This window comes from Leptodactylus fuscus, chromosome 6, assembly GCF_031893055.1.
Source record: "Leptodactylus fuscus isolate aLepFus1 chromosome 6, aLepFus1.hap2, whole genome shotgun sequence".
Lineage (NCBI taxonomy): Eukaryota > Metazoa > Chordata > Amphibia > Anura > Leptodactylidae > Leptodactylus > Leptodactylus fuscus.
In genome coordinates this window covers 51,471,179-51,499,142 of record NC_134270.1, presented here as the reverse complement: position 1 = coordinate 51,499,142, position 27,964 = coordinate 51,471,179, and the positions used below count along the sequence as shown (strand labels likewise).

The following is a 27,964-nucleotide window of genomic DNA, read 5'->3' as shown; positions in this document are numbered from 1 at the left end:
CTATATACAATGCACAGTACTACTTCTCTTGGCCTGTTTGCTGGGTTTAATTCTCAGTACCTTCTCTTATTCGCTATATACAATGCACAGTACTACTTCTCTTGGCCTGTAAGCTGGGTGTAATTCTCAGTACCTTCTCTTATTCGCTATATACAGTGCACAGTACTACTTCTCTTGGCCTATATGCTGGGTGTAATACTCGGTATATACAGTGCACAGTATTACTTTGGTTGAATCACCAATGTTTAATCACATTTATTCAGTCTTCAGTACACAACGCTAAGCCGCGAGGGGAATGCTGTGTCATGGCCTATGGTTGTTTCACATGTGTATATGAGGACGCGTCGCACACATGAAACAGCTGGAGGCCATGACATAGCATTCCCCTCAAGGCTGTGCTAAGAACTGGATAAAGGTGATCGTACATTGGTGAGATCTGTCTGAAGATTTCTGTGGACTGCCTGTGACTGAGAGGCAGCACCAGCGAGATCCCTATAGGGTTACACGTTGCGAGTACGGAGATGTGTGGTAAGTGCTAGCCTGACAGGGATACTGCCAGTGAACCTGCTACTTGTACCCATGAGCAATAGATCTATTGTCCTGTATACTTGTGTAATTCTTAGTCTATGCTTCCACTCTGTATCTATAGACACTTCTCTTTTCAGTATGACAAATATTAACCAATTCCGCTCACAGGCTGTGACACAGTTACTGGTGGCTACTAGATGACATAAGGGGCCACGGGCCATGTAGCATGAGCAATGTATGGCCAAGGAATAGGACCGCTCCTGTAGAGGAGAAATAAGAGGGGAAAGGAAAGAGAAAGGGAAAGACAGGAGGAGAGAAAAAAGAGAGCGATAAAGTCAAGGTGAAGTGTAGACACAAAATTCAGCTTCAGAGTCTTGAAATGTTAAGCAATAAAACCATGACTTCTGGAACTTTTCTTAAGTACCCTTAAGTGAAGCCGTCAGCTTCTCCATCCTCATTATCTCCTGTATTTTATTGAACCACAGTTGGACACATGGCGGAGAAGTCTGTGACTGGAGAGTAGGAATATACGGCCTCGCTGTGCTGACCAGATGGCGACCACTAAGCGCTCGTAGGCACATCGCACACATGCAACCGAAATGGCGGTCTAGGGAGGGGACAGTCTGAAACTACTGGGGGTTAATCTGCGGACCAAAAATCTAATTCTTAGTATTTACTCTTATTCTATAGTCTTGTATTCTGGGTGTAATTCTCAGTATCTGTTATTATTCTGCATATTATATAGACATTGCACAGTATTACTTCTCTTGTCCTATATGCTGGGTGTAATTCTCAGTACCTGCCCTTATTAACACTATAGGTATACACTGCACAGTACAACATCTCAGTATGCAGGGTGTAATTCTCAGTACCTGCCCTTATTAACATTATAGGTATACACTGAACAGTACAACATCTCAGTATGCAGGGTGTAATTCTCAGTACCTGCCATTATTATCACTATAGGTATACACTGCACAGTACAACATCTCCGTATGCAGGGTGTAATTCTCAGTACCTGCCATAATTAACACTATAGGTATACACTGCACAGTACAGCATCTCCGTATGCAGGGTGTAATTCTCAGTACCTGCCATTATTAACACTATAGGTATACACTGCACAGTACAACATCTCAGTATGCAAGGTGTAATTCTCAGTACCTGCCCTTATTATCACTATAGGTATACACTGCACAGTACAACATCTCAGTATGCAGGGTGTAATTCTCAGTACCTGCCCTTATTAACATTATAGGTATACACTGAACAGTACAACATCTCAGTATGCAGGGTGTAATTCTCAGTACCTGCCATTATTATCACTATAGGTATACACTGCACAGTACAACATCTCCGTATGCAGGGTGTAATTCTCAGTACCTGCCATTATTAACACTATAGGTATACACTGCACAGTACAGCATCTCCGTATGCAGGGTGTAATTCTCAGTACCTGCCATTATTAACACTATAGGTATACACTGCACAGTACAGCATCTCCGTATGCAGGGTGTAATTGTCAGTACCTGCTCTTATTCAGTATACATACAGGTAGTGCACAGTCCAACATCTCTTGCATGCAGCATGTAAATCTCAGTATCTGCCCTTATTAGATAGGAGGAATAATGGAAACCCTATCTGCTTACAAAGCGGTTACCCCATAGACTATATTGGGATCAGCCGGGTTTCAACCCAAAATGCTTACAGGACTTCTCTCTCCGCATATTTTCTGTGAAATGGCTGACAGAGCCCCCAAAAGGTCACACAACGCAAGTGTGACTGCTGGCTTAGTAGTAGTGTGAACTGTGACTTTTGCTGATGTACTAATCCAAACCATGAGTAACACAAAAATTATCCAACATGCATTTCTCTATTTTCACCACATGGTGTCACTGTGGTAGCACAGAAAAAAGCTTGACATAAAAAAGATGGCTCCCTTGTTTATTTTTACATTACCTGTATAGCCATACATGCTTAAAGGAGTTTCCCAAGAATAAAATATTAACGACCTCTTCACTACTTGCCAAGCACAACACATGCTTCATATACTGGCTGTGCTTGTTACTGAACTTCATCCCATTCACTTGAATAAAAGTGAGCAGTAATAATAATAATAATAATAAATTTTATTTATATAGCGCCAACATATTCCGCAGTGCTGTACAATTTGTAGGGTTTAGATACAGACAGATACAAAACAAAGAACGTCATTTCACACAATGGGACTGAGGGCCCTGCTCACAAGAGCTTACAATCTATGAACAAGAGCTTACAATCTATGAACAAGAGCTTACAATCTATGAGTAAACAGGCCTCGTGAACAATGGATGTGACAAAAATGACCTGTGAAGAAGAAGCAGCACTCACAGAGCACCAGTGTCTGGCTGGGTACTTGGTGTTGGTAACAGGGATGTAGATCTACGGGGTGCACTGGTGGCAGCCCCAAAGGTCCCTCTGTTGCATAAAATATTCCCCTAAAAAGAAAAACCTCTTTAATTGTAATTCCAAACTTCATGAGACTAGACCACAGTTTCCATTAGGATCTCCACCAAATGTTTTTCACATAGATCTCTATGAATATTTTGGATTACCACATCCATAACAACCTGTAGGTGCTGTTAATGTTGTAGTGTACAGTACATAGCTTTTTCTGTGTCGAAGGGCATGCAGATGACTTTGGTGCCCCCAGAATTTGGCCGCATGTGCTCGAGAACTTTGCTTGTTGTCCCTGCACATCTGGACCTTTCTATCTGTATGTTAGAGAGCTGGGTGGTGACCGCAGTTGAAAACTGTTGCTTTGTCCATTTTGTAGACTGTGCTCACTGATCTAAATGAATGGAGGCTCAGGTAGCACACAGATGTCATCCATGTAATCATAGCCCAGCAACGGGCTCACAGTTTTTTGCATGTCACCTAAAAGTTGATATTCTTATGCACTTTGACTTAAAGAAAATGTATGTTCACTATGCCACTAACAGGTCCTGCAATAGGTGCTAGGGTGTTGTTGCCATATAATGTTAAACTCTTAGTTTAGGTTCATTTCTGTGCCGGATTCGCGGTCATTTGGGTCTGCCAAGGTCCAACGACGGAGAGCCAGACAGATAAACCAGCTGTTACCCCCAGTTATAATGCAATAGAATGGGGTCCATCAGTTGTCCACAAGTTTTTTGTGCAGGACCTTTCTCTGCACCACATTCTGGTAGTTTCTAGGGCTTTTTTTTATTGCCCTCCCTTGACCATTATTTTATTGTTATGTGCCAGTCCTCATATTGTCCACATGGTGGCAGTAGTTTCATTTTGTCTTTGCGTGTGTATGAATAAGACTTGGATCTTATTAAAACTTTATTATATTTTATATATTATAATAGGTTTAATTTGATTTTTTAATCTGTTATAATATTATTAACTAGAATTGTTACTTTTTGCACAAGTTGTGCTTTTCTCTGACTTGGGTAGCAGTCCATACAGCTATAAGTGGCTAAGACGCAATTTTGATGGTAAAACTTTTTTTTTTTTGCTCGTTTAGGCCCCGTTCACAGGGGGGGCGGAAGGGCAGATTTTGGCACCAAGAGTGATGCAGGGAGCCGCGTTACTCTCAGGCCAAAATCCGCCTGCCACGACTGTCGCAGCTTTTCTCTCCAGAGTAGGCTCGAATGGCACGACCCCGGAGGTTGCTGCCGCGAGGCGGACGCCGCAGCTCAACGAGCTGCAGAATCTGCCTGAAGAAAGGGCAGCTGGCTTCTTTTTTCCGCTAGTGGCAACATGCTGCAAGCAGAAAAAAGATTGCAAGCGGTCTCCATAGACCACCAGTGTGAGGGCACGGATTATGACATGGATTCTGTGCCATAATCTGCCCCCTCTGTGCCCGTGTTAACGGGCCCTTACAATTACTTTGTCTCCAAAATAATGGAATAAAAAGTGATCAAAACATGTATATATCCCAAAGTGGCAATAAAAACTACAATTTATTCTGCAAAGATCTCTTGCACAGCTTTTTCAGGTGATACAAGTTATGGATCTCAAAGTATGCAATATTGACCCCTATGCAACCAGCAACCTCCAGGATTCTGAAACAAGAAAATCAAAGTTGGGAAAATCGGAACACAACAATTTAGACATAACAGATTACTATTGGGAGACTGGAAAGCAATGGACAGAACACAAGAAACTAGAATAGTCAACGTTAAAACAATTGAATTCAACAGCAATGCAAATAGGAAAACTAAGCTAGAGGGAAATAAGAGAACCAGAGGTGTGATTAGGGGATCATGAGGGCGAACACATCCAAGTGGGCCCTCAACTCAGTTATATGGATATTATTACTACACTGTGTACTTATAGTGGTATATAGCAGCTCTACACACAACTGTCAGACCATTTAGGAAAAATGTTGATATCTCTGCAGTCATCTGTTTCCCCCTACGCCAAACAGCAGCACAAGATGGGGTATTCCTGCCCCTGTGTGCTGTTAGGACAGGTGGAACTTTTAATTAGCTAACAGTTTTTCCCCCTATAAGAGGCCAGAGCGACCTCCTCCCCCCCTGTGTTTTTTTCTGTCCTGTGCGACTGGACAGGTGGAGGAGGCTGTGGCCTCCTCTATGGTTTAGAATAAGGTGTCTTAGATCCTTTCTTCTCTTTCCCTTCTTTCTGAGTGAAAGATCTAGGTTTATACTGCAGTCTTTTGTCTTACCTGCCTTGTGCAGGTTACTGACTTTTTCAGCTGCAGTTCATTTACTGCCCTGCAGTAAGGTAAGCCGTGTCCTCTTTCAGCTTTCCCTCTGTGTTCACTGCAGAGACTAAAAGCACTAATTTCTATTTGCTATGGGCACTCTGTCAACTTCACAATATCGAAGTCGATTCACCGCCATTATGGTAAGATCCAACCAAATTTTTGTATTTCTTGCGGTTTTTCAATGTGCATTTAATTCCTAAGCGTGGACTATATGCTGTGAACCTAAAAGAAGGGTTCATATACCTATGTACTATCATTACTTATTAGGTGCATATTTGCTTATTGCTCACATGATGGTGGATGCTCTAAGGCAATTTGTTGTAAGGTTATGCATGTCTGCACTGCTGTCAGTACGGGGTCCTCCAGCTAGGAGCCCTTCATTTATTGTTGTCATCTCCTGGGTGAAGGAGTACATGCAGATTTCTGGTAAGGTTCCCTCTCCCAGTTTTCATAAGAGGTCTTACTTAGAAATAGAAGCCCTAGTGGCTCAAGCTGTAGGGTTACAGACTTGTATGCCTGAATCCACAGTATCCTGGGTTCATTCCAGTTGCACTTTGCATTTGTGATATAAAAAAAAAAAAAAAAAAAAAAAAAAGTTAATAAGGTACTTGTGGTTCTCATGGTCCATTCACATGGAGAAAGTCTCTAAACTTCATGCTGGACTCTGTCTGCTTGAAAATCTCCCTCCTCTAGGTGGGAAAAGATCATATCAGCAGTGCATTATTTATAGGTAATACAGCGGGTTTCCATCCTAACTGCCAAAGGTTACTGGATCTTATGTCAGGGTCTGCAGTTGCAGTCCCTTGGGCCATATAGCGCATGCGGCCTGCAGAAGGTAAGTCTGAGGCCTGGAATCACAACCCGTGGGGCCTGGAGGGGCTTCATTTTAAGGGCTGGATGTCCATGTCCAGATAGTCTGGACCCTGTTGACCACAGAGACAGCCCTCTCCGGTAGAGAGCGCATCTACAGGAGATTACCCATACGGGCAATGAGGAATTGGATGGAGGAGGCTGTGTCATCCAGCTGACAAAAAACTCAGCAGTCTGGGTCAAGCCAATTTAGTTATTCCTCAAAATTTGTCTTTCATCCAGGTGGTGTTCCATCTTAAGGACGGGATGTCCATGGTCCAGCTAGCGCTGGACCCTGTTGACTATAAACGCCCCTCTACCCTGTTGACTATAAACGCCCCTCTCTCACTAGTGGGGCGAATCTAGAGAAAAGTTCCATAGGAATAAAGTGGAATTGGATGAAGAGTTCATGGTCCAGTTTACCTGGACCCTGTTGCCCACTGATGCATCCCTCTCTGGTGGAGAGTGTCCATGGTCCAGCTAAGGCTGGAACCTGTTGACTACCTATGTCTCCCTCTCTGGTGGAGAGCACATCCAGATAAGCGTTCCATAGGAGGAACATGAAATTGAATGTAGAGTCCACGGTCCAATTTATCTGGACCCTGTTGACCACTGATGCATCCCTCTCTGGTGGAGAGTGTCCACGGTCCAGCTAAGGCCGGACCCTGTTGACTACCTATGTCTCCCTCTCTGGTGGAGAGAACATCCAGATAAGCGTTCCATAGGAGGAACATGAAATTGAATGTAGAGTCCACGGTCCAATTTATCTGGACCCTGTTGACCACTGATGCATCCCTCTCTGGTGGAGAGTGTCCACGGTCCAGCTAAGGCCGGACCCTGTTGACTACCTATGTCTCCCTCTCTGGTGGAGAGAACATCCAGATAAGCGTTCCATAGGAGGAACATGAAATTGAATGTAGAGTCCACGGTCCAATTTATCTGGACCCTGTTGACCACTGATGCATCCCTCTCTGGTGGAGAGTGTCCACGGTCCAGCTAAGGCCGGACCCTGTTGACTACCTATGTCTCCCTCTCTGGTGGAGAGCACATCTAGAGAAGCATTCCATAGGAGGAACATGAAATTAAATGTAGAGTCCACGGTCCAGTTTACCTGGACCCTGTTGACCACTGATGCATCCCTCTCTGGTGGAGAGTGGCCATGGTCCATCTAACGCCAGACCCTGTTGACTACCTATGCCTCCCTCTCTGAGGAGAGCACATCTAGATCGGCTGGGTAGGCTATTTGGTCTCATCATATGTCCGCCTGATCACGGCTTATCCAAGATCCATCAGTCCTTCAACTTGTTCAAGCCAGACAAATACGTAAGGACCCTCCCTCTCCAGGGCATCAAGCAACTTTATCTAGACAGCTCTCCCATTTGGCAAATCCTTGGCCCCCCACACCTTCACAAAGGTAGTGGCCCCGGTCGTAGCCGTCCTGCGCCTCCAAGGGATCTTATTGTCCCATAACTAGACGAATGGCTCCTAAAAGCCCGGTCAAAGGAGGTGCTTGCCACACAGTTGGAATCCACTGTGGCTTTCCTAAATGAGCTGGGCTGGCTAATAAACTGGCAGAAGTCGGTAGTGGTTCCATCTACCCCGATTCAATTTCTGGGTTTATCTTGGATTCTCTCAGCATGATGATCTCCCTGCCTCCTCCTTGGAAGGAGAAGATTGGTCAAGCGGCTCATCACCTATCCACAACCCAGAAGGTTACTATCAGGACCGCCATGAAGGTCCTAGGTCTCATGTCCGCAGCCATCAAGGCAGTTCTGTGGGCCCTATGGCACATGCGCCCCTTACAGTGCGAGATCCTGAGAGTCGGGAACCACAGTCCTTCGGGGCTACAGAAGCCTATCCAGTTATCCATCAGAACCCGTCGATCACTGGCTTGGTGGTCCCAGCTCAGAGACGGGAAATCCACGGTCCAGACATCCTGGACCCTGTTGACCACAGATGCCTCCCTCACAAGATGGGGAGTGCTTCTGGGGGAGACCCCGGTACGTGGGACCTGGAACCAGCTTAGAGAAGGCTCATTTGTCCAACTGGTCAGAGTTCTGGACTCTAAGGATTATGTTGACTCTGTAAATAAAATCCTAGAGGATCCTACTACCTATCGCAAATTGTCTAAAGATCCAACTAGTGATTTTTCCATCACATTGGATAAGTTACTTATGGAGGGGATTCAGTCCAACTGGCAAGAGCTCACTGCGGTGCACCGTGTGCTTCTAATGTTTGCACCCCACCTGCAAGGGAAAGCTGTGAGAGTGAAACAGACAACTTAACAGCAGTCCGATATATCAGCTAACAAGGGGGGAACCAGATCCCCCTCGCTTCTGCAGGTGACAAATCTAATATTCTCCTGGTGGAGAGGAATCTTTCACAACTATCAGCGGTTCATATTCAAGGTGGGCTGAACATCCTTGCGGATCAGCTAAGCAGAGGCCTGGTGATGACAGGCGAATGGTCCCTAAATCCGGACATCTTTCATCATCTCACTGAGATGTGGGGTCTCCCCGAGGTGGACCTGATGGCCACCCAGTACAACGCCAAAGTGACAAGGTTTTGCTCCCTCTACCGGGAAGACAATCCTTTGGCGGTAGATGCCCTGTCAATACCTTGGAGGTTCAAACTGGCATACGTTTTTCCTCCTATTCTGATGATTCCGAAGGTATTGGCGAAACTCAGGCAGGACCAGACTTCGGCAATAGTGATCATGCCGTTCTGGCCAAAAAAGGGCATGGTTTACCCACCTCATCCTAATGAGTCAAGGGACCTACTGGAGGCTTCCACAAGTCCAAAACCTGGTAATTCTGAACTGACAGCTCTGCCAGGACCTGGACAGGTTCAACCTCATGGCCTGGAGGTTGACCGCATCGTATACGGAGATAGACGATTATCCCAGGCCGTTCTAAGAACGTTGGCCCATTCAAGAGCGGATTCAACTAACAGGAGTTACCAAAGGATCTCGGATAGGCAGCTTAATAACTCTGCTATCGAATCGGTCTTGGAGTTCCTACAGAGTGACCTGGATAAGGGGCTAACTCCAGCTACCCTGAAGGTTCATGTTTCAGCACTTTCCGCTCTTCTAGGGACCTGGTTATAACAAGATCCTCTATTAAAGTAATTCCTTAAAGGGGCCTCTAGGCTCCGCCCTCAGATGCAGCCCCCTGTCCCGCAATGGGACTTGGCTGCGGTTCTTCAGGGGCTTTGTTCTCCCCCGTTTGAACTCTTAACAGAAGTGGACTGGAGATATCTCTCCTACAAGGTAACCTTCTTGTTGGCAATTACCTCTGCCAAAAGGATTGGAGAATTACAAGCTTTGGCTGCCTCGGAGCCATTCATTACCTTTTTCCCTGATAGGGTTCAACTTGGGTTCATCCAGGGATTTTGTCCTAGGGTCGCATATATCTGCGCATATATTTGGATTGTACAGCTTCCTTTCGAAGAACCTGCTCATCAATACCTACGGCCGTAACAAAGGTGTTAAAGCCACCCTGTCAAGATGGATCAGGGAGGCCATCGCTTGCTCTCTTCGCGCTCAAGACCTACCAGTACCGGAATTGGACCAACTTCCCGGTCAGAGAGACGCTCGCTCTCCTTAGAGCAGATATGTTCCGCTGCTTCCTGGAGTTTTCATCTGATGTTCGCCAGACACTGCAGATTGGACTGGCGCAGCTCAGAGGCCACAGCCTTCGGACATTCTGTCTTGGCATCTGCTTGCCAAGATCTCCCACCCTAGTTGGGATTTTACTTGCTAGATCCCCATCTTGTGCTGCTGTTTGGCGTAGGGGGAATGGAAGATTATAAAGATAATCTGTTTTCCCTTAGCCCAAACAGCAGCACAAGGCTCCCTCCCATTGTTTATGGTAATGTTTGTATTGTTATATTGCCTTTTATACTTTTTGACTAACACAGGGGGGAGGAGGTCGCTCTGGCCTCTTATAGGGGGAAAAACTGTTAGCTAATTAAAAGTTCCACCTGTCCTAACAGCACACAGGGGCAGGAATACCCCATCTTGTGCTGCTGTTTGGGCTAAGGGAAAACAGATTATCTTTATAATCTTCCATTCTCGTCTCTTTCATCTGGATCGCCAGCATCACTTCTTCCCACTTTGACGTCTCTCTGTAATACAAAACAGACATATTTGGCTACTATCCTCACCTGCTGCTACCCCCAATTATAAAGTGTATAATATAACACCCCTGGAAATGAGTAATACCCCTTTTTAAATGAATAAAACTTTTGTAATTAATAGTGCTCCCAATTAATAAAGCTCACTAATTAATATTGCTTTGTGTGCTCTCTAATGTGCAATGCCCTGTGTACCCGCTTAAATCAATAATGCCCCTGAGTGCCACCTAAAATTAATACTGCCCAGTTACCCTATTATTATACCCTCTTATGTCTCCTGGTATTAATTATGCCCTTGATGTTCTCTTACATAGATATTGCACCCTAATGCCCTCCTTGGATTAATAATGCCTCTTAATAACATCTTTGCATTTGTACTCTTTTGTATTACCAGTCCATTCCCTATACTGGTTAAGCTGCATTACTAATATAGAGTCTGACAGCTGTAGTGGAGACAAAACTACAAGAGTTTAGGCCTCCCCAGATGCCCTCCACAAATGTAGTACACTGGGCTCTGGGGACCTTGGTGTATATTAGTAATAAAGAGTAGGAAATGGCTTTGTCTACGACTACATCTACGCTAAAAGAATGCAAACCAATCAAGTAGGTCTTAGTAAATGAGTCAGGTCATGTCAGCTGTAAGACATTTGTTCAGCATCTACCCCAACAACTAAGTAGGAGAGGATGAAACAGCAGGAGAACTCCAACCACTCCTAACACTATCCCATGTCTTTAAAGGGGAAGTTCTATTAACGTAAACAATAACTGACAGTAAGCAGAATTTTTGAAGAATCTAATAAAATTAATGTACAACTTATATTAGAAAATGTAATGACTTTTCATCATACAATACGTAAGTTTTATTTTCTGAAACTTTTAGATTCCTCCATATGACCTCAGTGATCTCTAACCATTTTCCTACCAGGGCTGAATGACATGTTCACGTAATGACTGCAGCATCAGACTACACATGGGTTTGTTGTAGTTGGTAACCAGAGACTGAAAACTTGATTGCCAAAAACTGTAGGGGCTGCACTGGCTTTTTATCCATTCCTTTATTAAAAATAAAAAATAAAAAATTAAAAAAACAAAGCACGGGCACCTAGAATTTCTATTGCCAAACACTAGAGATTTATATTTACTGGGGATTTTTATGTTTTAAAGGGAAATGCAATAGAAAATTCTAACTACTGTAATGTAAGAGATGTCCACTAGATGTCAGCATTGGCTTAGTCATCAGAATTTCTGCATTGGACGAGATGGCGCCTTTTTTTTCAACGTGATTTTTTTATTTCACCAAAAGTTTTGATGGCGGCCATCACAGCAGTCACCCAGAGAACACTATGGCCCTATTGAAATCTAGAAATCTACATTTTTATTTATCCAAACTAAAAATATCAAATTGTATTAAGAAGTCATTTGCAAAAAAAATGGTTCAATTATATTATAAAATAAGATTTGTCTATTATATTATACAGTGTCAGACTACATTCACATCTTAGTCAGAGTATACACTTGGAGATTCTGTTGCAGTGCGTGTCGAAAGTCCTGCAAGTCGGACGTTTTCATTCAGCGGTTTCAGTTTAAAAGAAAGGACACCGGACAGATCCTATTATAGTTAATGGGGTGCGACAGGCTCCATATGTGACCACGGTTGGACCACCACAATGGATAGGCCACCGCTAGTGTCAGTAGCACATATCTACTAGTAAAATGTCTCAGTATGAACTGGTGGAGCTCATAGAGGATTGGCTAGACTGGATACAGTTGTAAGACACACCTAAGTTGGGTTCACAGTGTCCGACGAAAATCATAAGACTAAAAAAATCCAAGTTTTTTGCCTGGTGGTTTCAATTACAAATAACTGTCGATGGACCCCATCATAGTTAACGGGGTCGACCAGTCTCTATTTGTTTTCAATGTTTTAGTAGTCCATTGTTCTGCTCCTACAATGGACTAGAGCAATGGACAATCCAATGCTTAGCATCATGTGTGAGAACTATAAGGTCTATCCAGCCTTTGGGTGTATGAAGAATTTCCCCATTGAGTATATTCTTCACAGATGATAATTTTTGGACAGTTGGTCGAGGGTCAGCACATCAATGACATTTTGTATCTTTGGTTCAGCAATGAGAGTGGACGGCCCCGGATGTCTGAGAATGTCATCAATGTCGGTGAACCTGAGTGTGACGTTGCGCCCCAGTGATGGCGGTTCCCCTTGTTAAACCCGTTTTGATGACTCTTGCTCTGAGTGGGTTTATGATGCTCGGCCACCGGTAACTCTGAGAACATGGAATAGAGGAGTCATTTCACCAGCAGCATAAAAACTTATAATCCATACTAAGCAAATGAACTGGCAAATATGTAATTCTACAAGTACTAAACACTCAGAGTCTCCGGCTCAAGGTCACCAGATACACAATCACATCCCAGAACTGAGAGCATGAACTCACTTATGGCAGCGCTGCTACTAAAAATACAGGGGAAATATGCCACGCAATAAATGGTCCAAGTGCTGATTGGATTGGGATCTCATTGATGTGCTGGTTATTGAGACCCCATCTGTGTAGGCCCCTTACCACCATACAGTGGTCATATAGTAATAGATACCGATTCTACACAGGATGCTCAGACCATTTAACTGAATACAGTGCAGGAAAAATTTGGGCACTTTCCACAGGTGACATCTCTGACGTCTAATCGTTTACAAGTGCCCCTTTAAATTGTTACTGCCTCCCGATGTTCCCTTTATATTAATAAGGCCCCTGTAGTAACAAGGCCCTTGTATCATTAATGCAACATTAAAACAACAATAATTTGGAAACAAAATACTAAAAATTATACAGTACTCACCTACCTCTGATGCAAGGAGCTAGATCAGCTATCACCTCTTCTTGTTCTAACACATAAGCTGCAAACCATTTGAGACCTGTGGCTTACAAGGCCCTATGATCACAACATGTCTGCATCCCGGTTCAGTGATGTCATTGTGCCCGTCTGCACCAGGATGTAGATGTGTTGTAGTTACGGCACCTTGTAGGCTACAGGCCTGAAGTGGCTTGCAGTGTACAAGTCAAAGGGGATGTGCAGGACCCAAAAACATGGCTACTTTCTTCTTTTCAAGAAGTGACATCATGCTGCAGCTCAATCCCATTCATTTTAATGGGATGGAGACATGACATTGCCATGTGATCAACAGCCATGATGTCACTTCCTGAGAATAATACATTATCGAAGTCCTTCACAACCCCTTAAAGAATGGTAGAGCAGGAAGTCAGTGGCTTCATCCTTTATCGTGTATGTCAGATAACTCTGGGGGGCCTACTCAGGGCTGTCCCCCCTGCTTCCCTGTAGCTATGTACATTGATACTACCATTCTTTAGTGTATTTTATATGTATATAGTTTACTGTAACATTTTTATTCTAAATATTGTTTGTAATTGATTTGTTAAAAATTAATAAAAAGATTTACAAAAAGGCAGTAATAGGGGTAAGTGTGAGTCCCTTTTCACCTCCTTGTCACTACCTCTCTATAATACAACTATATACAGTATTACTGACCATCTAGGGTGTAGTCTAGAGATGAGCGAACACTAAAATGTTCGAGGTTCGAAATTCGATTCGAACAGCCGCTCACTGTTCGAGTGTTCGAATGGGTTTCGAACCCCATTATAGTCTATGGGGAACATAAACTCGTTAAGGGGGAAACCCAAATTCGTGTCTGGAGGGTCACCAAGTCCACTATGACACCCCAGGAAATGATACCAACACCCTGGAATGACACTGGGACAGCAGGGGAAGCATGTCTGGGGGCATAAAAGTCACTTTATTTCATGGAAATCCCTGTCAGTTTGCGATTTTCGCAAGCTAACTTTTCCCCATAGAAATGCATTGGCCAGTGCTGATTGGCCAGAGTACGGAACTCGACCAATCAGCGCTGGCTCTGCTGGAGGAGGCGGAGTCTAAGATCGCTCCACACCAGTCTCCATTCAGGTCCGACCTTAGACTCCGCCTCCTCCGGCAGAGCCAGCGCTGATTGGCCGAAGGCTGGCCAATGCATTCCTATGCGAATGCAGACTTAGCAGTGCTGAGTCAGTTTTGCTCAACTACACATCTGATGCACACTCGGCACTGCTACATCAGATGTAGCAATCTGATGTAGCAGAGCCGAGGGTGCACTAGAACCCCTGTGCAAACTCAGTTCACGCTAATAGAATGCATTGGCCAGCGCTGATTGGCCAATGCATTCTATTAGCCCGATGAAGTAGAGCTGAATGTGTGTGCTAAGCACACACATTCAGCACTGCTTCATCACGCCAATACAATGCATTAGCCAGTGCTGATTGGCCAGAGTACGGAATTCGGCCAATCAGCGCTGGCTCTGCTGGAGGAGGCGGAGTCTAAGATCGCTCCACACCAGTCTCCATTCAGGTCCGACCTTAGACTCCGCCTCCTCCGGCAGAGCCAGCGCTGATTGGCCGAAGGCTGGCCAATGCATTCCTATGCAAATGCAGACTTAGCAGTGCTGAGTCAGTTTTGCTCAACTACACATCTGATGCACACTCGGCACTGCTACATCAGATGTAGCAATCTGATGTAGCGGAGCCGAGGGTGCACTAGAACCCCTGTGCGAACTCAGTTCACGCTAATAGAATGCAATGGCCAGCGCTGATTGGCCAATGCATTCTATTAGCCCGATGAAGTAGAGCTGAATGTGTGTGCTTAGCACACACATTCAGCACTGCTTCATCACGCCAATACAATGCATTAGCCAGTGCTGATTGGCCAGAGTACGGAATTCGGCCAATCAGCGCTGGCTCTGCTGGAGGAGGCGGAGTCTAAGGTCGGACCTGAATGGAGACTGGTGTGGAGCGATCTTAGACTCCGCCTCCTCCAGCAGAGCCAGCGCTGATTGGCCGAATTCCGTACTCTGGCCAATCAGCACTGGCTAATGCATTGTATTGGCGTGATGAAGCAGTGCTGAATGTGTGTGCTTAGCACACACATTCAGCTCTACTTCATCGGGCTAATAGAATGCATTGGCCAGCGCTGATTGGCCGAATTCCGTACTCTGGCCAATCAGTGCTGGCCAATGCATTCTATTAGCTTGATGAAGCAGAGTGTGCACAAGGGTTCAAGCGCACCCTCGGCTCTGATGTAGCAGAGCCGAGGCTGCACAAGGGTTCAAGCGCACCCTCGGCTCTGATGTAGGAGAGCCGAGGGTGCACTTGAACCCTTGTGCACCCTCAGCTCTGCTACATCAGAGCCGAGGGTGCGCTTGAACCCTTGTGCACACTCTGCTTCATCAAGCTAATAGAATGCATTGGCCAGCGCTGATTGCTAAGCACACACATTCAGCTCTACTTCATCGGGCTAATAGAATGCATTGGCCAGCGCTGATTGGCCAGAGTACGGAATTCGGCCAATCAGCGCTGGCTCTGCTGGAGGAGGCGGAGTCTAAGATCGCTCCACACCAGTCTCCATTCAGGTCCGACCTTAGACTCCGCCTCCTCCAGCAGAGCCAGCGCTGATTGGCCGAATTCCGTACTCTGGCCAATCAGCACTGGCTAATGCATTGTATTGGCTTGATGAAGCAGTGCTGAATGTGTGTGCTTAGCACACACATTCAGCTCTACTTCATCGGGCTAATAGAATGCATTGGCCAATCAGCGCTGGCCAATGCATTCTATTAGCGTGAACTGAGTTTGCACAGGGGTTCTAGTGCACCCTCGGCTCTGCTACATCAGATTGCTACATCTGATGTAGCAGTGCCGAGTGTGCATCAGATGTGTAGTTGAGCAAAACTGACTCGGCACTGCTAAGTCTCTGCATTCGCATAGGAATGCATTGGCCAGCCTTCGGCCAATCAGCGCTGGCTCTGCCGGAGGAGGCGGAGTCTAAGGTCGGACCTGAATGGAGACTGGTGTGGAGCGATCTTAGACTCCGCCTCCTCCAGCAGAGCCAGCGCTGATTGGTCGAGTTCCGTACTCTGGCCAATGCATTCTATTAGCCCGATGAAGTAGAGCTGAATGTGTGTGCTTAGCACACACATTCAGCTCTACTTCATCAGGCTAATAGAATACATTGGCCAATCAGCGCTGGCCAATGCATTCTATTAGCTTGATGAAGCAGAGTGTGCACAAGGGTTCAAGCGCACCCTCGGCTCTGATGTAGCAGAGCTGAGGGTGCACAAGGGTTCAAGTGCACCCTCGGCTCTCCTACATCAGAGCCGAGGGTGCGCTTGAACCCTTGTGCAGCCTCGGCTCTGCTACATCAGAGCCGAGGGTGCGCTTGAACCCTTGTGCACACTCTGCTTCATCAAGCTAATAGAGTGCATTGGCCAGCGCTGATTGGCCAGAGTACGGAATTCGGCCAATCAGCGCTGGCCAATGCATCCCTATGGGAAAAAGTTTATCTCACAAAAATCATAATTACACACCCGATAGAGCCCCAAAAAGTTATTTTTAATAACATTCCCCCCTAAATAAAGGTTATCCCTAGCTATCCCTGCCTGTACAGCTATCCCTGTCTCATAGTCACAAAGTTCACATTCTCATATGACCCGGATTTGAAATCCACTATTCGTCTAAAATGGAGGTCACCTGATTTCGGCAGCCAATGACTTTTTCCAATTTTTTTCAATGCCCCCAGTGTCGTAGTTCCTGTCCCACCTCCCCTGCGCTGTTATTGGTGCAAAAAAGGCGCCAGGGAAGGTGGGAGGGGAATCGAATTTTGGCGCACTTTACCACGTGGTGTTCGATTCGAACATGGCGAACACCCTGATATCCGATCGAACATGTGTTCGATAGAACACTGTTCGCTCATCTCTAGTGTAGTCCACTAAGGGGAATTGCCAACAGAAGGAGGGGGATTCTGCTGACCAAGGGCCCATTCCAGGTGCACCATGTGTTTTATTAAATGATATATTATTAAATAATTGTAATAATAATAAACCAATCATACCCAACTACACAGCTTTTCTCCATGTGTTTTGTTACATCTTACAGCTTTTGATCTGTCTTTTGTTTGTGTTTTCAGGGAGGAGTGAAAGTCTTAATTACGGGGCCATGGCAGGAAGCCAGCAATAATTATAGCTGCTTGTTTGACCAGATCTCAGTGCCTGCATCTCTAATACAACCAGGTGTCCTGCGCTGCTACTGCCCAGGTAAGACAGCAGATGCTCACAGCATACATTACATATACTGAGAGATAAGAATAATTATATAATAAGCATATTAATAGTGGACAAATTTGTATATAATCACTGAGAGAGAGAGAGAGAGAGATAGATAGATACTATAGTAAATAATAGATAGCTCCTATGATAGATAGATAGATAGATAGATAGATAGATAGATAATGGTTAGGTAGTATTATAAATCCTCTTGCAGAATTATTCTGGCTTTACTACACCATTTTGTAAAACGTAAGCAGCCATAATGGAGTTGGAGGAAAAATTATCCATTGTTATTTTTCCCTGGAGAAATTCCAGATTATCTGTGATGAAACATACAGTAACTATTAGACAAATATATATGTGATAGATAGATAGATAGATAGAGCCTAAGATAGATAAGATATTGATAGATAGCTAGATACTAGATACTAAGATAGATAGATAGATAGATAGATAGACAGGCTGATATATTATCCCTTGGTGTATTGGTCTTGTTGCTTAGAGATTTGTAGGTTTTGATTATTACATTTGCTTTGGCTGACTATAAATCTGTCCTGCTTATAGGAATAAATGCATACAAAAAAAATGTGGCCTAATGTATTTGGGAAATTAATCTGTATTTGAATGACTCTGCTCCGGGGAATAAGTGGATATTGTATAATCAGGAGGCCATAATGGTAGATAGAGCAATCTAGAAGGGCTGCTATAAATGTATTATGTAGCATCATCTGGTTCTTCTCAGATAGCAAGGATTTATTTTCTGCAAAGAATAATTGTACCAAGGAAGCATTGAAGAAAAGGCCCTTGTTATTTTTTTTAGTATTTTTGGGAGTAAAAGCCCTTTAAAAGCATTGGATTACTGTAGTGAAATGGTTAACAGAACAATAAGTATTTTCTTTCCATTTTCACGTAAAAGCCCCTTTGTATTGCCTGTGGATTACTCCAATCAGTGGTAATTAAGGGTCTGTGTATAATGACTTCTATATGTGGAGCTTCTGTAGCTTGCAGCTGCCATTATTGTAGAAGTCGGTCAATACAGGAGGTTTAATTGACGTGAACAGAGGTCGAGCGGATCAAGGCCAGTTCTCCCATGAGATAAGATGAGAAATGTGTCTCAAGTGGTAGCAAAATACTGATTGCAAAAAATATAATCAACCCCCATCTCCTACAGGTCCTCTTCAGAAATAGTTGTGTTGAATCTTTAGGAACCTAATTCAAGGCCCCATCTATCATGTCATTGGTAAAACTGGTTCCCCTTTGGTTGCCTTGGTGCATCTGCTACTTGCCTGCCACCTAAAGACATACTACTGTCTAGAGATCATCATACATTTACTAAATATATAGAGGCAAAACTAATTATAGTCTTATTTTTTCCATCACCAGTCCTTAAAGTGAATGTCCACCACCAAACACCATTTTGCTTTTTAAGGTAAACAGGCCCAAATTGTCCACTAAGGGGAGCTTAAACAGTGGGCGCTTACACTAGTGAAAGTTTCCACCATATTGCAGATCTGTCTTAAGGAGAGATCATCAGTATTAGAATGGTGGGTGTCCGACATCTAGCACCTCCATATGCATTTTCTGTGTAGTGGCCAGACTAGGTTTCTGCAGCTCAGCCGCCATTTACTTGAATGATCGCTAAGCTGTAGTGACTCTGTTCAGACACTACACAGCAAACGGAGTCGTCTGCTTCCTGTTTCATTCTTTAGGTTATCAGTATTTTTATCCATTATCCCTTTAAGAGCTTACTGTATACTATGTGTATATTGATCTACAGATTCAATATAGCCAAATTAGCCAAGCGTGTTTGCTTGGCTATGAAGAGAGAACTCCACCGCCACCTCTCCGCTCACATTGGCACTACCAAGTTTGAGGAAACCTGTTCTTTATGGGAGGTATAAAGCAAGTTCTCCACTGTTAAATATATACCACAAGTTTACTGAACCAGCCTGGGGAGAAATGGTACCCCGACCCAGTTCTGAAGCCATAGAAGCCAAGAACACAGAGAAGACGTTTGCATCCTGGTGCAAACAACGCAATGATCTCATTGCGTTGCGACTCCAGTACTAGGACATTCACATGCTAAAGTGTCACGGTTGTGTCAATGCCCGATAACTGTGGTACTGAATTATGCTAGCACTACTAGGGAAACGGGGTAGGTAAGCTGTCCCTAGTGCTACGATGACTAACTGGGCCCTGCTTGAGGGTGTTGGTCAGCTGTTCCCGAGCTAAGCACGGCCCCAACAACTATTGGTTCTCTAAATGCGAAGACCTAACAGACAGGCAGGATGAGAGCTGAAAGAGGCTAGGGACTGTAAAACTAGAGGCGGTCACCCCTAGCGAAAGGATAAGTGCAGCAACAAACAGTACAAACTAGGATGTGACGTGCTGGAGAACTAACAGCTGCAGCACAACCACTAAACACACAACACGGATTGAGGAGAGGAAGAGTGGAGTTGTGAGGAAAGGGTATCACAGGACAGGGGCAAAACAAACCTGGAACCCAAAATAGAAACACACTAATACCAAACAGTGAGAGGCAGCAAGTAAGGCAGGACAGGGGCTGAGTAGGAATATATGAGGGTAAAACAGACTCTCACACAGAACACAACTCACACCACTTCCAATTCAGCTCCTGAAACCATACAACTCCAACTAAACTCTCCTTCTAAACTGGGCCAAGAATCCTAGCTGGTAATCACGAAAACCAGCAAGGACTGAAGCCAGCAGTCAGCCTAATACAGACCCTGGAAAGACCTGATAGGTTGACACCAACTACACACACCTCAGCTCGCATCCACCGAGACACAAAGAAAGCTCAAGTAGACACTGAGGCAGATACCCAACAGTTATCCCAACAGTGGCAAAGAGAATCGACCAAAGAACCGCAGGACACCGGCTCAAATCCCCAGAAGGACAACACCAAAAAACACACAGCCAATTTATAAATCACTCAGATACTGATATAAAGTTGATTACAACACCTTGTAGACTGCATACTTAAAGGGGTTGGCCACTTTCAGACCAATATTGACAAACAAATGTACAATAGAAAGCTATACAATTTTCCAATATACTTTCTGTATCAATTCCTCGTGGTTTTCTAGATTTTGGCTTGTTGTCATTCATTCTGTTACTTAGAGGATAAAACTCTGACCATGGTCATGTGATTTACGGTCCATGGTCATGTGATTTACGGTCCATGGTCATATGATTTACGGTCCATGGTCATATGATGAGCACACAGGTGCACAGCTTGTTATAGTCACAACACAATAATCAGACATCTGCCTGGTAATCAGCTGTGCACCTGTGTGCTCATCACATGACCATGGACCGTACATCACATGACTATGGACCGTAAATCACATGACCATGGACCGTAAATCACATGACCATGGTCAGAGTTTTATCCTCTAGAAGTAACAGAATGAATGACAGCAAGCAGAGATCTAGAAAACCGTGAGGAATTGATACAGAAAGTATATTGGAAAATTGTATATCTTTTTATTGTACATTTGTTTTTCAATATTGGTCTGAAAGTGGCCAACCCCTTTAATGTGGATGTCTGGTATCAGGGGAGTAAATTTTATTTTTTTTTTCAAATTAGGGAAAAATACTAAGATAAAGAGGCATCAGAAATATTAATATAAGTGACATCATTTATATAAGGGGAACAGTAATATGGGGGATTGGGAATACTCTGGGGGAAAGGAGGCACAGAGTGGGACTCGATAAGGAGGTATGGCTTCCATGCACCCCCATCACCACTTCCCTGTGGAACATGTTTTTAAGAATTTGAATCCCACTCCTGTGGCTTTTGACAAAGGTGTCCTCCCATTCGCTAGACTGTCCCATTAAATCAGAGCAATGAAATTTCTTTCATTACCTTTGGAGACCAACGTACAACACCTAATTGTATTACTACGATCAGACATTTGTTTCGTGTTTCTGGGATTTATGTTCAAAAATAGCTCAAACTTTTAGAAGTAAAAAAAATATATTTTTTGCCTTGAGACAATGGCATATAATAATGGAAACTTTTGATTTATAACACAATTTCTATCCTTCTGTGACATGGAATGGTAGAGAGGACATCTTCTGAAAATGCCTTCAAGGAAGAACATCTGAGACAAGACTCTCCATTTCTTCAGCTACTAATAGGGCCATAGACTAGGTCTATAAATCATGACTTTGTGTAGACCGGTTATGGTTTTCTGGGTTTTTTTTGAGGTTACGGTTATTGATCAACGGAAGTAATTATCCATGCAAAGTGACATTATAGCCACATTGTTGTGCGCAAACACATGGGGAATGGTACTGAAATATAGAAGACACATGGATATGTGACAAATATATGACAGATAAATGGATGTGTGAAGAAGAACAAAATTAATATTATGTGTACTGATTGTAGAATATGACTCTAGAAACTATATTAGCTGGGATCATCATTGATATCCTAAACCACAAATTGCCATTGCCCTGATGAAGACTATAGCTGTTTGTGAACAATAACCTACTGTATTTAATCTTATCCAAGGATATCCAGGTGTTTGTAGTAAGTCCAGATCTCTTCATTGAAGTTAACATGATTTAAGAACCTAAAAACTGAAATAAAGGACAGATAAAAACTGTGTCATTTGTGAACATATAGCCATATATATAAAGGTCAAGACCAATGTTGGGTTGACATCTTGTAGATTATAGCAATCTCTTATATGTCATTATTAGAAGACACTAATTGACTCTTTTTTTTGGATATCCAGCTCCATCATCTGACAAATTCTATAGTGAATAGTCCACAGTCATAGTTATTTCTTTGGTGACCTACATTGGGTAACAGGTCTTGTACCACTTGACCATAGGTTTTATTGATCTACTCACCGACAAATGGTAACATAGTTTCCCTGACGTTGACCATTTAGCACATTGTCATCCATTTTTCCCTATCATAATGTATTTATACAATACATCATTAGGCAGAAGCACCGTGTTGCAGAAACACAACTGTTTTTGTTGTGGATTTTGCTGTAATTTTTTTTTTAGCCAAAGCCAGGAGTGGATTGAGCATAATGAATAAGTATATGCACTTCCAATATATTTCCAATTCCTTTTGTAGAGCTGAAGAGTACACTGGGGCACTGTGATGAAAAAACCAGGGTGGCGCTCTTCTCAATGGCACAAACACAGATGAAGGATGCAAGACACTTTAAAGTGTCTAGCATCCTTCATCTGTGTTTGTGCCATTGAGGAGAGCACCACCCTGGTTTTTTCATCACTGTGCTCCAGTGTATTCTTCAGCTCTGCACCACCGACTACCCAAGGCCTCAGTTTACCAGTCGGTTCGCCAGGGATGTATGCGACCCTCGTTTTAGACTAATACATCTCTCCATTGGACGACGGCTATCTTCCAGTCTAACTTGGAGGGTTGGACGGAGCTACCGTTTTCAACAATTTACTAGTGACCCAACAGGAGCACTCCATTCAATTTCTTTTGTAGCTATTCTTGGCTTTGGCTCAAAAAAACAAAGCAAAATCTGCAACAAAAAAGCTGCGTTTCTGCAACGTGGGGCTTCAGCCTTAAAGAGGTATTGCCACAAAAAACGTTCATGGCTTCTACCTCTTCCTAAAATGCCCCCCCCCCCCCTCCTTCCCAGTCTTCATCTCCCAGCTCTGCCTTTCCATGACCTCGCTGACATCCAAGCCAAGTTCTCTAAGCTACACTGTTTCTGTAAAACTCAACCATAGAGAACAGTCCAGATTTCAGGATCACGGTAAGGTAGAGCGGGGACATGGAACCTGGGTTGTCAGCACTACAAGAGCATAAGCATGCTGCAAGTTTTCATTGTCCTCAAACCAAATGTGCAGAATTGTCTAAAAATAATAAATGTGGCAAAGTGTGGCAATTTTTTTTTTTTTGCTGCAAACTTTACCTGAATTCTAGTGCATTAAGCTTAGCAAATCTCCTCTGTGTGTTACTGAAGATGATACATCCACATATACATGGAACTGATATAGAAGAATTTTGGTGCTTCAGGCACATTGATCCACATTAAAAAGAAATCTGAAAATTCTGAAATAGTCATTATATCCATGGAATCCTAAATCTGAGGGGTACTATGCAAAGAGGTACTGAAGGGGTTAGTGCACTATTGTGAACCCTTCAATTGAAGTATCCAAGTACAAGGATTTCCATTGATATTCAAAAGATGAGTTTAAGATAAATTTCCCCTTTAAGAATAAATAGAATAATATATACCAGAATATTTATAAAAAATGCCAGCATTGCATGTATTTTCTTCCAGAGCCATCTATTACCTTGTAATGTAATGCATCACAATGTATCCCAGAATGCATTCACCTTTGTGCCTATTGTTCATTTCTGCTGTTTCAGTAAATATTACCTGTAAATACATTTGGTAGGAAAAAAAATTGGTTGAGTGAACTGCTTTCCTGTGTTTTACCAATGAGCGGAAATGAAATCTGACAGATTGCCAATCCAAACTGCTAATGTGTAAGACGTCCCCACTTACTTGGGAGATCTGAGGCTTTTATATCAGCTGTTGGTTCCAGTAGAAAGGGACAATTTTTAGTTCATCCTCAGGTCTGGTTCATTAGTGGAGGCTATCAAAGCCATTAACACAAAATGCAACGCAGCTCCACCAAGAAGCTTTTATCTGTCAATACAATAGTAGAGGAGAATTCTATTTCATCATGTTTTCAGCCTGGCCTGTATGGGAACTTTATGGTTGGCTGAAAGTTGTAGTAAAATGCAGCACTGCCACATCAACAGTACAGCCCCAATAAGGGAAAAAGTTGCCCATGTTCCCCTTGGGAAACATTGAGGATGTGGCTGATTTATGGCAATACAGTGAGGTACTAGATCTGGTCTCCATATTAAAAGAAGCTCTAGTGGTGGCTGAAAGCATCTAGAACTTTAAAGGGGTATTCCAGTAATAACAAGATCAGTGCAGGACCCACCCCAAACCTGAGAGCAGGGGTTCTGACTAAGTTAGCCAAGCTCTGTATGCTGAGCTATTCCCATCAGTCCCATAGACAGCAAATGGAAAGATAGGTGACAGATAGTAGGACAAATCTTGCAGCATGCACAGTGTGCCGTGCAAATCTCCGCATGTACCTCTAAACCTGCCCAATTTATACTTCCCTATTTAACCCCAGGGATTAGGCCTCCTTAGTGCATCAACATAGTATATGTTCCCTTAGTGTTCCTCACACTGTATAGTTTCCCATTAGTGTACTTATTTAATATTACACTCCTATAGTGCACCCACATAATATATTGCTACCCTATGTCTCCTCACACAGTATAAATGCCCCCTTAGTGCCCCCATAGTTCCCCCTACACTGTGTAATGTCACCTTAGTTCCCCACACTTAATGTAATGACCCTCACACAGTACAATGCTCCCTATGTGCAATCATATATTATATTTACTGCACCCAAACCACTGGCAGCAGAGGCGCAGCCCCAACCTTGTGTACAACTCTATCTGCTTCCTGAGGAGAAATGGCAGGACATGCTGCCCAGCACCCAAGACAGCACCAGAAATTCAGGACTGTGCAGCATGTGGATAGCTAGGATACCTGATTGACTTCTGCTCTATTCACGGGGGAAGGGGTTAGGACCTACATCCGCATGATCAAGAAGATCCCAGGGATCAGATTCTTTCTAATCACGCAGTTGTTCCTTATAAAGTGGATAGGGAATAACTTATTATTACCAATATAACCCTTCAGCATTGTTGATGTAGGGTGGGGATCCCACCTCGGAGACTGCTGCATATTTGCACAATGATGGACGCCACCTTGTTTATATGGGCACAGAATGTGCAGGTGGCTGCACCTAGTACTGCATACCATTCAGTCCCATTCAAGGGATCAGCTTCATTACCAGTCATAGATAAGGCTAAAACATGAACATTGAGCTCTAACCATTGTAAAGGCTATATGTACTAAAGATTAGCATAGAATTATGGATATGTAGTAAAAAAAAAAAAAAAAAAAAACAACCTGAATGGTGTAAGTAAGCTTAATTTTCCACAAACTCTCATTGCTGTCAGTGAATTGAAGTATTAATTTTTTGGTTTTATGGTATATTCTGAGGCTAAAACCTGCCCCGGTCAGTTTTTGCTCTACCCGCTAAAGGGTTAATAGTGTGCCATACCACAAAATCAATGAATTACCCCAGCGGATGATAGTACATCCAGAATGAAGTTCTCTGTTTTATACTGCAGGACAGTTTTCCATATCAAATATATCCTTCACTATAGTGCATGCATCTTTTATGGACCACTCAATACTCGTCAATAACAATCCAAATGGGTATTAATATTTCTACGTAAACTAATTCGCTTTTTAAGAAAGCAGAAAGTACTGCAGTAGTTAGCAATGGTAATAGTGGCAGTAAATCTCGGACAGAAGGATTGAAATGCTATTTTTATATTGCAAAATAAATTATTGATAGTAATTACATGTTTATTGTACCTCAGGATGGAACAAACAACATAAGTACCAGCATCTTAGTACACGACCTGGAGAGCGCCAATGCACAAAGTGTAACATGGGTTTATAAAAGTGATAGTAAGATGTAGTGATGAAGGGACACATTGCAAATTATCTATCTATCTATCTATCTATCTATCTATCTATCTACCTACCTCTATCTATCTATCTATCTATCTATGTATCAACTCTATCTATCTATCATCTATCTATCTCATATCTATCTATCATCTATCTATCTATCTATCTATCTATCTATCTATTCTATCTGCTTATCTATCATCTATCTATCTAGATATCAACTCTATCTATCTATCTATCTATCATCTATCTCATATCTATCTATCAACTCTTTTATCTATCTATCTACTATCTATCTATCTACTTATCTATCTATCTATCATATATCTATCCATCCATCTATCTATCTACCTACCCATCTATCAAATTTATATATTTTTGTATCTATCTTTGTTTTTCTCTATATCCTATCTATATCTATCTCAATCCATTTTGTCTGCATGGGAACTATGGTGCTGTTTACATTTACGATTATTTTTATTGGCACTGCACTGCTAAAAATTGATTTTTTTTTGGGGGGGGGATATACAAGCATGATGATAACCTCTGCCCTCCTCTAGCTGTACTATGTCTGCTGTTGCAGTACTTACTTCTTCGTGTGGGTATTGTGGTCATGAGCTGATGTTTTTTCTAATAGACGTTAAATAATTTACTAAACTGGATTATGAACCCTTTGCTTCCCTGTTTTGCAGCACATGACACCGGACTGGTCACCCTTCAGGTTGCCTTCAACAACCAGATCATCTCCAATTCTGTAGTATTTGAGTATAAAGCGAGAGCCCTTCCAACACTGCCTTCCTCCCAGCATGACTGGCTCTCTCTGGATGGTAAGAACAGATTTTCCTCTTCTTTATTAAAGGGAACACATCACCAGTAGCGACCCATGCATTATTCAAATATCTGACAAAGGCTGTATAGACTAAATGGGGTCCAGGACAACATGAAGAGTAGGGGCTCCTGCTCATTGATACAGTATTTAGACAGTACACTGTATCTGGGGAGTAAAGTGATGATTTTTTTATTCCCAGGTGGATTAGAGCAGTGAAGGAGTTAATAGTAAATTCCTATCGCTCCTTGGAAGATTCTCTAAAACCAAGCTATAACACTGTCCCTATCTATACGATTGGTGATGGTGATGGGAGCAATAAAAACAAGATCACACTCCACATTTATGGGCATCTCTCCAGTGGGCCTAAGGTTCCAAAACATAGGCGCCTCTGTGTCTGAAATAGGACACTTCCTAGATAAGGTTGTGTATAACCTCCTCCACCCGCCCATGTTACAGTTGTACCTCGTCCCATTTAATTGCCACATTAAGTGGCAATGTTTTACTTAAAAACCTTGGACTGTCCCTTTAAACCCAACTGGTTGGTTATTATACATATTATATATTATTCTACCATAGCAAATATGGCATCTGTTTTAGTACTGTCTCCTTAACCAGCCTTCCAACAAGCCCAGCAATATCCCAACTTGTAATGTTTTGCGGTCCCTGCCTGCACACTATGATTCATGCGGCTTGTAGATGCTTGTAGTGTAACTGTACAGAGATATCAGTCATAATTAGCCAGCCTGGTGGCAGAATGGGGAGGCTCTATACAATCCTGTAATGGATGGGGGAGCCATCCCGCAGGGTTCATCTGAGCACACTGGTGGATTTCTCTCTACAATGTGAATAAATGAGAAGATGCTTTCTATGCACCTGCCTGACATAGAGCACACAGTTCATACTTCATCTGGGTATCTGCATATACCATATATCATGTTCTATTACTCCATGTACTTATTGTTTGCACTGTATGTGTTAGGACTTTCAACCAATTATTTCAACCTGTATTAGGGCGTATGGATAGCTTATAGTCAGAGGCGTACGCTAGGGTGCAGCATTCAGCACAGGGAGCGAACACGTCTAAGTGGGCCCCCAAATCAGGTATA

The 27,964-nt window shown here is 43.1% G+C and overlaps 1 protein-coding gene across 4 annotated transcripts in view; it reads left to right on the top strand.

The window, feature by feature from the left end:
• CAMTA1 (calmodulin binding transcription activator 1) overlaps window positions 1-27,964 on the top strand; it is a 1,244,145-nt gene that overhangs the window by 1,102,088 nt on the left and 114,093 nt on the right. For all 4 annotated transcript variants that reach the window (XM_075279917.1, XM_075279916.1, XM_075279915.1 and 1 more), the window contains 2 exons: window positions 17,285-17,411; window positions 26,722-26,856. In XM_075279917.1, coding sequence (XP_075136018.1) covers window positions 17,285-17,411; window positions 26,722-26,856 — 262 coding nt within the window. The remainder of the gene's footprint in view (window positions 1-17,284; window positions 17,412-26,721; window positions 26,857-27,964) is intronic.